Here is a 13,681-nt window from a genome sequence, read left to right on the forward strand (position 1 = left end):
GTGAATACATGTACTCACAGTATGTCCGTTTGGTGATACAATAGTAATATTGTTATGTTGTGTGTGTGAGTGTCCTGTGTGGTGCGTGCACATGATTTTGCAGGGTGATTGTGAACACACCACTGTATAGTGTGTGTGTCTGTACAGCTGCCTGAGAAAAAAGAGGGTATCACCTCCTTGTTGCCTCTGCAGGTCGTCTTCGCTGTCTGAATTACCAATACATCTTGTCACGTAGTGTGTGCATGCACAAGTACATGTGTGTTTGTGTGAATGCTCAGAAGGTGGGTTTAGTTGCCATTACAATGCTCATCCAGCCACGCAGCGCCATTGTATGTGACAGTGTTTCTGTTTGTAATCTCCTACCTGACCAGACCTAAAAGGCTGCTACAGCGTCTCACTTTCACTGGATGGGGAAGGAGGAATACATTTAAATAATCAGCGGTTTGGGTTCATGGCTGATATTATGCCTCGCTGCTTTTGTAAATGAGCATCTGTGTGCGTGTACGAGCAGTGTGTATTTGTGTGTGTGTTTATGTGCATCTGTTTTTTAAGACATCTGCGGATTCCTTAGTGGACTGTTCTTGTAGTACTATCCCCAGCACTACACTCTTCACCAGAGATGAATGGACAGAGAGCTAGAAAGCAGGAGACGGAAACAAACCGTGCACGTGTTTGTGTGTGTTTGTGTGCGGCTGCATACAAATGTGTGTATGCTTGCGTGTGTGATGGATAGAGGGCTTTATGAGAGAGGAATAGGCTAATGACCAGGTCTCCAGAGGCAGGAAGATTTCTGGAGCTATTACTGCCGGAGTTCATAATGGCCTCTGTGCTTGGCCTCTTTTACACGCTGCTTAATGGGGGATCCTACAGTCCACCGCCAAGTATAACCCACCCAGAGAATACACACTGCTGCGCGCTTTGACCCCAACACTGCATACAGACACACACACACACACACACACACACACACACACACACACACACCATAAACACACAGAGCAGCGTGTGCGATCAGGTTTATCCTCTCTTTCATGCACCTGCAGACATACACAGACAAGCTCATGTGCAACACACACACACACACACACACACACACACACACACACACACACACATACACACACACATTCACACACAAAATGCAACCTGTATAGGTCACAAAGGATGGAGGTGAGACACCCACCTCAGAGAAAACTGAAAGTGTCTGCCTGCAGTACACAGCCAAACCATAAATCATGTCAGGCTAGTCTCTGCAGACACACACACACACACACACACACACACACACACACACACACACACACACACACACACACACACAATCGCTCACTCCCCCTCTCTCCTTTTGTGTAGGTTTGAGTACAAGAGAGAGGGATTTTGGGGATTATAGGGGAGCCTCACTTTTTTCTTCTCTTTTTCACCGCTTCCTTCAGTACTTGTTGTTTCCATATAGAAAAGTAAGGAAGTAGGGGGCCGCTAATCTGCGGCGTGCATGTGTGTGTGTGCGTGTGTGCAAATGTGTGTGTGCAAATGTTTGTGTCTTTTAGAGTGCATGCCTGCCAGTTTGTGTTTATGCATGCTTGTGTGTGTGACATTTTTCATCACTGAACGGATCTCAGGGAAAGACTTGAAGGAGACAGTCTATTCATTTAGGAAAACATAAAGGCTGTTTGGTGCTAGTGTGTGTCTGGCTTCTTAGAAATGCAAAAGGAAGAGATGAAAGAGAGGTGGAGAAATAAAAAGTGAGAGGGAGGAAGAAGATGGACAAGGTAGAAATCTGCACTCGGAAGCGCAAATCGATGCAAAACAGCTGTTAAATAGCTGCAAAGTGGAGCAGCTGCTTGGGAGACGTGGAGAGAGGGATGGGGAGATGAAGGGAGGAACGATTAAGAAAGAGGGAGACCGGGAGACAGACAGAGAGGCCCAGGGGAGATGTTGAAATATTAAACTAAATGAAGCAGGCTGAGTGAGTTTATAGCATATGATGACAGATGATCGGTAATAAACATGTTATTACCGGATACTTCATACAGTATATTTGTGTTTTTTTTAAATATTTTTCCCTATATGTCTTTTATAATGTAGATTAGTTTGTCACTCCTGATTCTGAAGGGGTAAAAGAATGACAGCAAAAGAAAAGGAAAAAAATCCAATAGCTTGTTTTCTTGTCAAATTCTTATTTAAATATTGACTTTATCTTCTTAGGTTACTAAGGCTGCAGTCAGTGAGTGTGATGAGTGTTTTAGCGTCTTTCAGCACATCTTTTCGTTTTACAGTAACCAACTTTACTCTATGTCTCACAGCTAGCATCAGTGTTGTTTGTGTTTCATGCAAAAACACTGATAAAGTTCCAATACATCCATTGTGCATCACCAAACAGCAGAGAGACAAGGTTAGCAGCTAGCCTTTGAACACACCGAAGCACATTATCTTTCTCAGAAGTTGGTAAAGCAAATCAGAGCAATAAGAAGAGCCAATGCTCAATTAGGCAAATGTTTAGTAATAATAACAATCTATTCTAATGAGGTGAAAGTGATGAGTTCTTCTTCACCAGACCAGATTATGTTTCCACTGATGATGATGGCTGTGGTAGTAGAAGCAGTAAAGTAGTGGTTTCTTGTCAGCATCAGCAGGAGATCAATACTAGTTGTATTATCATGAGGAGTTAAGTTAGCCAGGCGCTGTGTGAGTGTATAGCAGCAGCAGAAGGAGCAGACTTTAACATATCTGATTTTCTCCAGTTAACATGTCAGGCAGTGAGGTATCAGCAGTCTGGGGCCACATCTTCCGTCTCTCCATCCCTCCTCCATCTCTCCAGGGAGCATGGAGCAGGTGCTCGCCTCCCTCCCTCCCTCCCATCTCATACCCCGCCTCTCTCTCTCTCTCTCTCTCTCTCTCTCTCTCTCTCTCTCTCTCTCTCTCTCTCTGAGGACAGCTAACGTGTTGTCCTTCTCCTTCCCACATCATCACATCGGTGCGTGTTGTGGTGGTGTCGGGGAGATCGCACAGCAGGCTTTATCGCTGCTCAGAGCCACTGTACTTTACCCATCTAAGGATGCACAACATCCGAGGATTGTCTTTTCTTTGGTGAGGCGGTAAGTTGTCTGTTTTCTGTTGTCTACTCGGCTACAAATCGTCCCAATGTTTGCTTTGTTGTAGTGAATAATAAGGTCATTCAGTCATGCGTATTGGCTCTATGCTTTTAAAGTTACCTTGGGGTTGAATTGTTAAATTATGACTGAATTATTGTTTGGATGGTGCTGAAAGGTGACTTTATCTACCCTATGACCGTCTTTTAATCTTTCTTACCTGACAATTTTGTATTATCTTGTGTGCTGTTTCTGTGTTATGGCAGCAGTTTCTGTTTGATGTCTGTAGGCAGTTAAATCCTCACTTTGTAGGCTGTTGGAGGAAGGAAAATTATTTTTCTTCGAGGCTATTTTTAGATTACCTGCTGTAGACTACAACAGTCAAAGTGTGCACTGTGTGATTAAATCAGTCGACAATAGTGTGTGTAATCAGACAAACTGGTTAAGCTTGACGAACAATGTCAAGCCAGAAGGAGAAAACAGCTTCTGGTTACGTTTTTCAAAATAAAGCGTACTTTGCGTTTGTCACAATAATTCATAAAGGGACCAAATTTAGTATTGAAATGATAATTCAAACACAATCAAATAGTCGTTTCTTTAATATTTATATATTATACAGGCTATATTCATATCGGGAACCTTGCATGCTCTTACTTTGAAATAATAATCGATCACTTCCTGCTTTATTCCGTTAACTGCGTCCGTCTTGACGCAGCCGCAAGAAGGTGAGGCTCGTTAAGGTGTTTGTGGTCCCTTGTTATGTCATCTTTCTCGTCCAACTTGTCGGTGATTACACACCGCCCCTGTTTGCTCCTGGTAAACTTAAGCGACAAGGAAGACAGACCTGAAACACCATGGTGTGTCAACCAGTCTCCTTGTAATGGTTTGTCTCACAGCACCCTTGGGAGCTAGGAGTCGCTCTTTAATCCGGGACCTTTAACAGCGACTGTATTGTTTGGCTGAGATAGATCTGCCGCCGGGCGCATTAGCAGCAGTCAAGCGGATCACGTCGCTTTTGTGTGTGTACACAGCCTGCAGGTGGAGTTCAACACACACACACACACACACACACACACACACACACACACACACACACACACACACACACACACACACACACACACACGCACGCACGCACGCACGCGCGCGCTCTATGCGCCATGTGCTGCTCCTGACCTGCCGTAGACCAGCTGCTCAGCAGGGGTTACTGAGTAAACCTCCAATCTCTTTAATTAGCTACCTCCTTCTCAAATGGATACTGAAAACTCAGATCACACACTCCATGGCTTCAGATTAACCCCAGTGTTTTTTATTTCGTTAAATTATTAAACCTATTAATGTGAATTAATTGTTTAAAGTTTATAACTATGGATTACAACCATATTCCTCGATGGTGTGTTTCTGGTAGACTACGAAGTGGTTTGTTTCTAATGATCTAATCCTACTTTTTGTTTAATCTCCTGTAGTTTCAATACCATTAGAGCCAAAGCTCTTAGTCCATTAACAAGGAATTAAAAGGCAACTATTTAGCTAATCTATTATAATAGGTAATTTATTAGGATTTGCTCCATATATTAAGTTTTATATAATTGTAAACATCATTGTATTTGGACCTGGACTTGGTTTTTGGATTGTAAATCAGACAAAACAAGACTGAAGATATCACCATGAGACGTGACTCTTTTTCTTTATATTCAGATCTTTATTACACCAATTGATTAAGTGGTGTTTTGAGTTCATTCTTGATCACTTTAGGACACCACAAGGATCTTTTTGTCCCATTAGAAAATAGTATTTACTTGCTCCCTCAAATACAGTATTGTATTACTTAAATAGTCTTATTTTGTCCTTGATGGTGTAGTGCTGGTATGGACTGGCGATTGTTTGTTTTGTTATTATTTATATTTTAAATGTCATGTCCTAAACTGTAATCATGGATACTATAACAATTGGTATACTGTAGTATGGGATCTATAATGCATAGTCTTCATTTTCTGAAGAGGTGGTCGAGCACAACATGGAAACACAAAGCACATTGTTTCATTACAGCAGTGATAGCTGACTGTGTGGTAGTCTGGTAGTCTGGTAGCCTGTACATGCTGACACAAGGACGGAGGTGATGACGGGAATAAATCTACTGCCATGGCTGCTATTGTCATTGCTCCAGCCTCATCTATTCAGTGGTACTATATGAGGAAATAATCCATAAAATCTGTAAACTTGATTTCCTCAGAGACGTCGGGATCAGCTCCTCTCAGATCTGCTGACCCAAACCTCAACTGGAATGTTACTCTTCAACACTAACATCCTTGTTTACTACAGCGATAGTTGTTTTGCAGCACACACCTCAATTACACCCTGCACTTTATACTTACCAAACACCTGCCTGACGGGCCAGTCTATGTGCATCTGCTGGTCTGTTTGTCTTTGCACACCTTTGTGCAACGAGTGTGTGGTTGCGTGTGTTCTCCCCCCCTCGTGTTGGTTCAGATGGTTGAGGTCTAGCCACCGTGGTGTCGGCACCTGGTGAGCAGAGGCGACCGCGGGCCAGAGGAGGGGAACTGTGGCTGTCAACTGTCTGACACGACACTCTGTACACACACACACACACACACACACACACACACACACACACACACACACACACACACACACACACACACCTGCGGGCAAGAGTCAGACGCAGCCAGGAGCCGAAAACAAACAGAGAAAGAGCAAGACTGGTTTGCCTCAGATTGTTTTATCTTTTAGCATTATCTCCCTATCAGAGAAGCGAGATTGAGCCACGTGCTGCAGAAAAGATCAGTGACTCGGAGGAGAAAAACAGAAATGCAGTGATGGGAGAGGTTGTCTAGAGAGACTGAAAAAGAGATAGTGAGGAGGAAATGACAAGACAAAGAAAAGATTACGCAGACAGATAGAGAAAAGTGTAAGGGGCCCAAAACAGCTGCTATATATATCTTCTTTCTGTATCTGACAGACAGTGACAAGATGCTTGTAGACAAGTACACTGATTAGAGACATAGAGAAGGGGTCACTGGAAGACAAAAAGTATCCTGCAGCCAAGAGGAGGTGCGAGTGAAGGGAGTTCAAGGGAGGAGAGAACAACACAGAGGAGGAGTTTTTCTTCTAGCCATCCCGTCTCTGCTGACAGCCCACATTTCTGCTCTAAGCTGTTGCGGTGATAATTTACAGACCTTTCAGCAACATCTCGACTGTGTTATGATTGCACAGTAAACATGGCTCGGCTCTAGCGGACACAGTGTTTAATATAAAACAGAATAATGACTGCTTCGCTTCCCATACTGTCTCCATTGTTTCTTTTCCTGCTGTGTGCTGCTAATTCTCTGCTCCAGTGTGTCTTTGGATGTTGCTTCCTGTTTGTTTTTAATGCTGGAGGTGTTGGTTATTACACTATGTGGTTTTTCTGCTCCATTTATCCTCGGACCATAAATGCTTGCTGGCTGTTTGGTCTCTAGGGGTCACATGCATACGTTTTGTGACGCACTATCTTGAGTCAGCTAATTCTGTACATGCCCGTCATTGCATGTATTTACACGGACGGCTTACATATGTGTGTTTTTGTTGTTCTGTCTTATGTCATCTCTCTGACGTTTATGTTAATTTGCATGCCTATTTCTGTATTCGTGAGTGTGTGAGATGCTGGAGTGGGAGAGTGTGTTCGTTGTTTATGGATTGTAAGGAAGTGTTAAGTGTTTCTGTGCGAGCTGCAGAGTGACTGGAGCTAGTAAAGCCATTTCGCAGCCCCTGGAGTAACCCTGGAGACTGCTGTGTTGACGCCACTCTGACTGCTATTACAGACAAGTTTAAGAGGCTGTAAAACATTTGGCTACTTCTCCTCTCCCCCTCTTTCTCTCCCTCTTTGAGTGTGTGTTTGCTTGTCAGAGGAATTTGAAAAAGTCTGCCAGCTATTGTAACAGCAACAGTAGCTGTTGCGATTAGTATCAGCTGTAGGAGCCCAAATAATAATACAATAAAACTTAAATAGAGCATGTTTCGGGTTAAGAGAACGCGGGTGTGTGTCTGCGTGCACACTCATTATTGGTCTAATGTTAGGTAACTGTTCGTAAACACAAATGAGAATAGTCAATTTAATGTCTAATTGTTAACACAGTAGCCGACGCAAGAACACACACACTCAGACATGCCAATGTGATGAGGGTTAATGAGTAGGTAGTGTGTTACAACCTCCTCTTCTATCCTAATGACCCACCCTTTAAACACACGCACACACACACGTTGTGTTTTTTTAATGAGCTGATGGGGCAGAGCAGGTCCCCCCCTGCTGTCCTCACAGTCCCCCTGTGTAGTCGGTGTTTGTCTGTTTTTGTGTGTGTTTGAGAGAGAGGGAGCGAAAGTGAGAGTTAGAGAGAGCGAGAGACACAAAAAAGGTGTCAAAGACACAGGGCTCAACATGTCCTATATCACTTACACCATGCAGAGCAGAGTGTGATTGTGTGTGTGTGTGTGTGTGTGTGTGTGTGTGTGTGTGTGTGTGTGTGTGTGTGTGTGTGTGTGTGTGTGTGTGTGTTTGTGTGTGTGGATTAATGGAGTCACACCCGGATTTCCATTTTGGCAAAGCAGGCAGTTTTATTAGTTTGTGGCGCACATAGGAATATTTTTAGCTACAGCAGGTTGGTGGCTCTTTGGACGGGAGCGTCAGTTGGTCGATGATTCTTATTTTGTTAGCGACATTAATGTGTTTGCATATTTGTAGTGCTGACAGTTTGTTAGCTTGTTTGTAACACACTAACTGTAATCATGCTGTCAGGTCAAACCACAGTTAAGCGGAAACATCAGAAAATTAAGTCTGATAATGTCGAGCCTGACAAGTCTGAGATGTCCTATTATGGCTAAGGCACAGAGGATAAAGCCCTTTTGTTTATGGTAACAACATGGTCCCTTCACATCTGGCACTGTCCTCAGCTCAAACTTGCGTGCAATGAGCATTGCAGCCTTGTGGGGCAGCTAGCATGACCTTTTTGTCGTGTTTATTCATTCAGTCGTCACTTTTAAAAAAGACTCCTAAAGGGAGTTAAATGTCTTAATTTGTATTTAGGGCTGTTGTATGTTTCACCCTCCAACTTCCTGCTGTCCTGGGCAGCAGAGGTCAGAGGTGAAGGGTCAAAGGTCACTGTCAGAAACCTCCCCTCCCCCCTGTCCCCACCTCTCCCTGTCCCCAAAGCAGACAGAGCTGACTAGCAGAGAGACAGAGTGATGGATGGAGGGTTAACACTACCCGTTGCCACACACACACACGCACACACACACACACACACGCAGAGCTCAAACCACACACCCACCCTCCCGTCATCACCCTAAACCCTCCTCCTCTTTCTACTCCCCCCTCCAACCCCCAACCAACCTCCACCCTCCTGCGAGTGCGAGCCAAAAGGAAGAGGGATGAAGAATGAAGAGAGAAAAGAAAACGACAGTGAGCACAGTTTGAGAGAGAGAGAAGCGACAGCTAAGCAGAGAAAATGGAAAGATAAAAAGAGTGACGGAGACAAGAGGAGGAGGAGGTAGGATGGAAGGGGTGATAGATGGAGAGGGAGGGAAAGGAGAAGGGGGGCGGTGGATAGAGAGGAGGAGGAGGAGGAGGAGGAGGGAAGTGGATAGAAAAGAGGTCACGTGACCACGTAGCAGCTGCAAGGCTGAGAGGGAGAGAGAGAAAGAGTCTCACAGAGGAGTAGAAAGACGACGAGCAGGAGGAGAACAGTGAGCGGGAGGGTGAGTGTGTCTGTTTGCATGTTTGAATTATGCTCACATGCATATGTTAGTATGTTTGTGTTTGTGAATGGCATGGGAAAATATCAGAGGAATAGCCTGTGACAAAAGATTGGAGAAAAAATGAAGAAAGAAAGCTAGAAACAGAGAGGAGATTATGTGTCTTGGCTTTTGTTAAATAAGCTCCAGTATGCTGAGATAAATGAGAGAGAGAGGGGAGACGGGGAAGGAAATAGTGAGCAGAGAGGAAGGAAGGAGAGAAAGAGTCGATAGAAACTGTCTTATCATCTCTCCCTTGACTGCTGGGCTAAGCAGAGACAGAGATATATACACACACACACACACACACGCACGCGCACGTGCACACACACAAACACACACACGGCTGTCAGGATCTGAGCTTTTACTCTCTTCATCATTCTTTCCCTTTCTGTCTTTTTCTGTTTCTGTTTGCTTTATCTGCATGACATGTAAATACACAAGTGAAGCCAAAGAAATAAAGGAAAATAGTGAATAAAGTAAAGATAATATATTATGAGTGTACTGAAACCGATAAGAAAAGTGAATATTACAGAAAATATTGTGTACCTTTTTTCTGATGTACAAACACATCATTGATGCATGTTAATTGTATACATTACACTCATTAGACGTGTCAGTCAGGGAAGTTAGATGGATGTTGACAGGTTATTAGTGATCTTTCTGTGTTGCTTTGTGGCAGCTGGAAACAACCTGATTAAACTGACAGTGTCATAAAACCTGGAATAGCTTTTGCAACACTTTGATAATGTTTAACCTTAATTGTTGGTTTTAAATTTTCAAAACATGCAGCAGAAATATACAGACACATTTATTTCATACAGCAGGCTCTATTAATCCCCACATCATGTTCACTAACTTAAAGAATTGGCTTTGGTCTTTTTCCTCAATCTACTCTTCACATGTCTTCCTCTCTCACTCTGTTTATCGCTCCACAGCTTCCTCTGCCTGTCTTTACTCACACGTGTGAAAGCTAGCAGGTAGAATGTCGACATCTAATCTGTGAATAATATGAGATTTATGATACTTTCAATTAACAAACTCTGAGAGCTGACTGCCCTTTATTCTTTTGCTTCTTCAAAATCACCCATGTGATGAGCAGAACATTCAATAATGGTGTTCAATGTGCGCGTATGAATTTTTCATGAGTGTGTTTACTGCTTTGGCTGTGTGTATGCATGTTTGAAAGGTGGTTGTGTGTGTGTGTGTGTGTGTGTGTGTGTGTGTGTGTGTGTGTGTGTGTGTGTGTGTGTGTGTGTGTGTGTGTGTGTGTGTGTGTGTGTGTGTTGTGGTGGTGGTAATGAGGTCATTGCTGTAGCAGGCAGTGGGCTGGCGGCTAATTCCAGCTGTAATTAACATTAGTGGGTCAGTAAGAGGGTAGAGGGTGAAGACAAAGGTTACACTAACCACGTCTGGTCTAAGTGTGTCCACTATTCAGTAGATCGATGGGTTTGCCCGTTATCTGTGTCTGTGTTTATTTGTGTTTATTTGTGTTTATTTGTGCCTTCACATGCTCACATCTGTGAGAGTGTAAAACTGCAGTGATACTTAATAATGTTTGCGTGTAGACACTCCAGAGGTCTTACGATGTGTTGGCTGGCTCCCTTGAGGAAATGGACATGTGTGCACTCATGTGTGTCATTTGCTATTAGGGTCACCGCTCTATTTGACACAGCTCTACTCCCTCCACTCCGTCTCTGACGGAGCTGACCCACGCGTATGTGCTCACTATGATGTCCAGACACAAAGGCGCACACACACTTCTCCATTCTCTTTGAGCACTTGTGGATGAGTTTCATTCATTCAAGATAAATGAGATACCTACTGTGTGAAAAGAACGATGCATGTTCTTACAAATTGATTAATTTTCTACTTTTAGAAAGAGGTGGTAATCGAATTCTTCAGCTGACAAAAGAATCGCAGACAGGATTGTTTTATTGAAAGACATCAAAGAATGAGCGCCATGTTGCAATTTGTCCGTATGTCAAAGAGTCTCACTCTATTTCTGCCGCTCTCCTCCTCAGGTATGAACCATGAGTCCAATAAATCGGCATCAATAGGAATGATCTCCACGGCAACTCGCACCACCGCCACTGTCAGTCCCCTCAGCCCACTAACCAATGGGAACGCAGTTGCCCAATCTGCAAACTCCGGATTCGCTGCTGCCCTGCGTAAACTGGCCAAACAGGCCGAGGATCCCAGAGGTGAGCGTTTAAGATCCAGAGCTCCAGCGGCTCCAAGCCCTGTGTCCTAAAGACACGCACACACATGTACAGTAGACTCTTCTTTGTTGATCACACTCAAAAAGAAACACCTCTACAACCGCTGTCAGTTTCATTCAACAAAAAGTAAGGAAATCAAATGAATATTCAATCTGAACTACATATAAAGGAATAGTTCAACATGTTTGGACAAAATGCTTATTTCCTATTCTCAAGGAGAAAGTGGAATAACCTTATGCAAAACTGCAGTTTGTCACTTTTAATTTTTTTATTTGTGGACAGATTAAACAAACAAGTTATAATGTGTTAATCAATGCTGGCTAGCAGCTTCCTCCTGTTTCCAGTCTTCATGCTAAGCTAAAGTCTCTCTGCCGGTGCTTCTTATTCACCGTACAGACATGAAAACAGGATCACTCGTCTCCTCTGACTCAACGCAAATAAGTGTATTTCCAAAAACTATTCCTTTTAAAGATGTGAACGAGGTGCTAATGACAGACAATTGCACGTTGCGTCGCAACACAGTGCCAATAATTGTGTAAGCAGATCAATTCACAGACCAAGGTTGTGTTTTGTGGATTATTGTGAAATGTTTTACTGCCTGGTATTTGTGCGTTAATGTGTGGATTAGTGTGTGTGTGTGTGTGTGTGCGTGTGTGTGTGTGTGTGTGTGTGTGTGTGTGTGTGTGTGTGTGTGTTCTCCCTCAGCTCATTGGTGTCCTAATGAAGGTGTTGAATAAGAGCTGGCCTATCCTGACCTCTCCCTCTCTGTCTCTTCCTTCATCCGTTTCCATTCATCTCCTAATAATGAGAATCTAATTACAGCCAATTATAACAAGCTCTCTCTCCCACTCTCCATCATCATCTCATTTTCTTGTTCCCTCTCCCTGTAGCTCTTTCTCTACCTTTAGCTCCACATGAACTCATTCGTTCCCACCTTCTCTCCATCTCATTATTCACCCGTCTTTCCATCTCTGAATGTGTTTGTGTCGACTGGTTAGTGAGTGTTACAGTAATAGAGTAGTGTGAATGTTACGAACAACACACGTACTCCTTATCACATTTAACACCTCCCCCTTTGCTGTGTCACACCCCAGCCTCTTTTTGACACCTTCCTTTTTTTAACATCCTTCCCTCGTTCTCTATATATCAGTTTTTTTCCACCAGCGTGCACTCACACACAATTCTCACGCACACCTTTTCATTTTGTACCATTTTTCTCATCTCTTCTACCGTCTGTACCTTTTTTACACTTTGCTTTATTTCTGTCACATTTTTGCCAGAATGCTTTTCATCAAAATGATTGAATCCCTGTTTACCTCGTCACAGGCCAGCGCACTGACAAAACAAGTTTGTTTTTCTTTTTAGTGTACCATCTGTTATATGTCATGGGGGGATTGTTTGATCCTAAAATCTTTTCAATCTGATCAACCGTCTGATAGCTGCAGTTTATTCCTGCCTCTCCCGCTGTCATTAACCCCGTCCCTCCCCGCCTTAGGTTCTGCCGTCAGCGGCGAGTCGTCTCCAGTCTCTTCCCCGGCCACCAGTCACAGCTCGCCCGTCACCACCCCTAAACGGGGCTCATTAGGGCCCCTCCTGGGCCAGACCAGGGGCCACGGTGTCTCCGGCACCCCTCCGGTGGTCACCATTGCCCCCACCAAGACCAGCAACGGCCTGTGGAGGGCCGACGGAAGACAGGTAAGACACGTCGTTTCCCAAACCGTCGTACACGCTGGTGTTCCAGACAAGTTTGAGACGAGGCATCTGCTGCTCTTACTCTGTGTATCTGTGCTTTTTGTTTCTTGTCTTGCTGGTTTCTTCTCTCTCTCTCTCTCTCTCTCTCTCTCTCTCTCTCTCTCTCTCTCTCTCTCTCTCCCGCTCTCTCTCGTGCTCTCTCTCAGCACAGATGAGTCGTTTGTCTCTTTCTGTCTCCTTCATCTGTCCTGCTGCTGCTCCCTCCATTAAAGAAATAGTCCCAGTGCTTGTCAACATCAAACTGTCAAATCCAGCCATCCCTCCATTTCTTTCTCTCCATCCCCCCACTCTCTGTTTCTCTGTCTTGTCTCATTCTTTCATTTTCATGCTTTCACCCCTCTGCCTCACCCCCCTCTTCCTCTCACTAATCAGTCCATGTCTTTTTCAGCAACACATGAGGGGTTTGTAAAGAAACACTGAAGGCTGCAGAGACTGGCACCTATTGTGTTCAGCTTCCTGCAGTGTTTGTGCGTGTGTGAGTGTATGCGTGCGCATATGTGTGTGTGTGTACTTGACCCTTCACCACAAAAGGCTCACGATGTGAAGAGGGACCAGTGTATGTGTGTGTGTTAGTCTATGGATGTGTTTGCTTGTGGGTGTGTGAACGAATTTAAGGTGGGGCGAGGAACCAGGCCCCTCACACAATGCAGGGGTTAGCCCCCACATCGCCACTTCCCCCTGGATCAGAGCTGCCTTTCTCCCCCTTCACAAAGACCACTCTGTGGCTCTGCCTGCCTGGGGCTCCCATTCAGACATTCAGAGAGAAAGAAGGAGGGAGGGAGGCAGGAAAATAGAGAATAGGATGTTAAGAAAGGAGGGGAGGGAGAGTAA

At 44.2% G+C, this 13,681-nt stretch overlaps 1 protein-coding gene across 1 annotated transcript in view; it reads left to right on the forward strand.

The window, feature by feature from the left end:
- LOC306741623 (genetic suppressor element 1-like) overlaps positions 1–13,681 on the forward strand; it is a gene marked incomplete at both ends in the record, with an annotated part of 32,209 nt that overhangs the window by 9,494 nt on the left and 9,034 nt on the right. The window contains 2 exons of the mRNA XM_079223935.1: positions 10,901–11,080; positions 12,594–12,793. Coding sequence (XP_079080061.1) covers positions 10,901–11,080; positions 12,594–12,793 — 380 coding nt within the window. The remainder of the gene's footprint in view (positions 1–10,900; positions 11,081–12,593; positions 12,794–13,681) is intronic.

This window comes from Taurulus bubalis (assembly GCF_910589615.1).
Source record: "Taurulus bubalis genome assembly, chromosome: 9".
Classification (NCBI taxonomy): Eukaryota; Metazoa; Chordata; class Actinopteri; order Perciformes; family Cottidae; genus Taurulus; species Taurulus bubalis.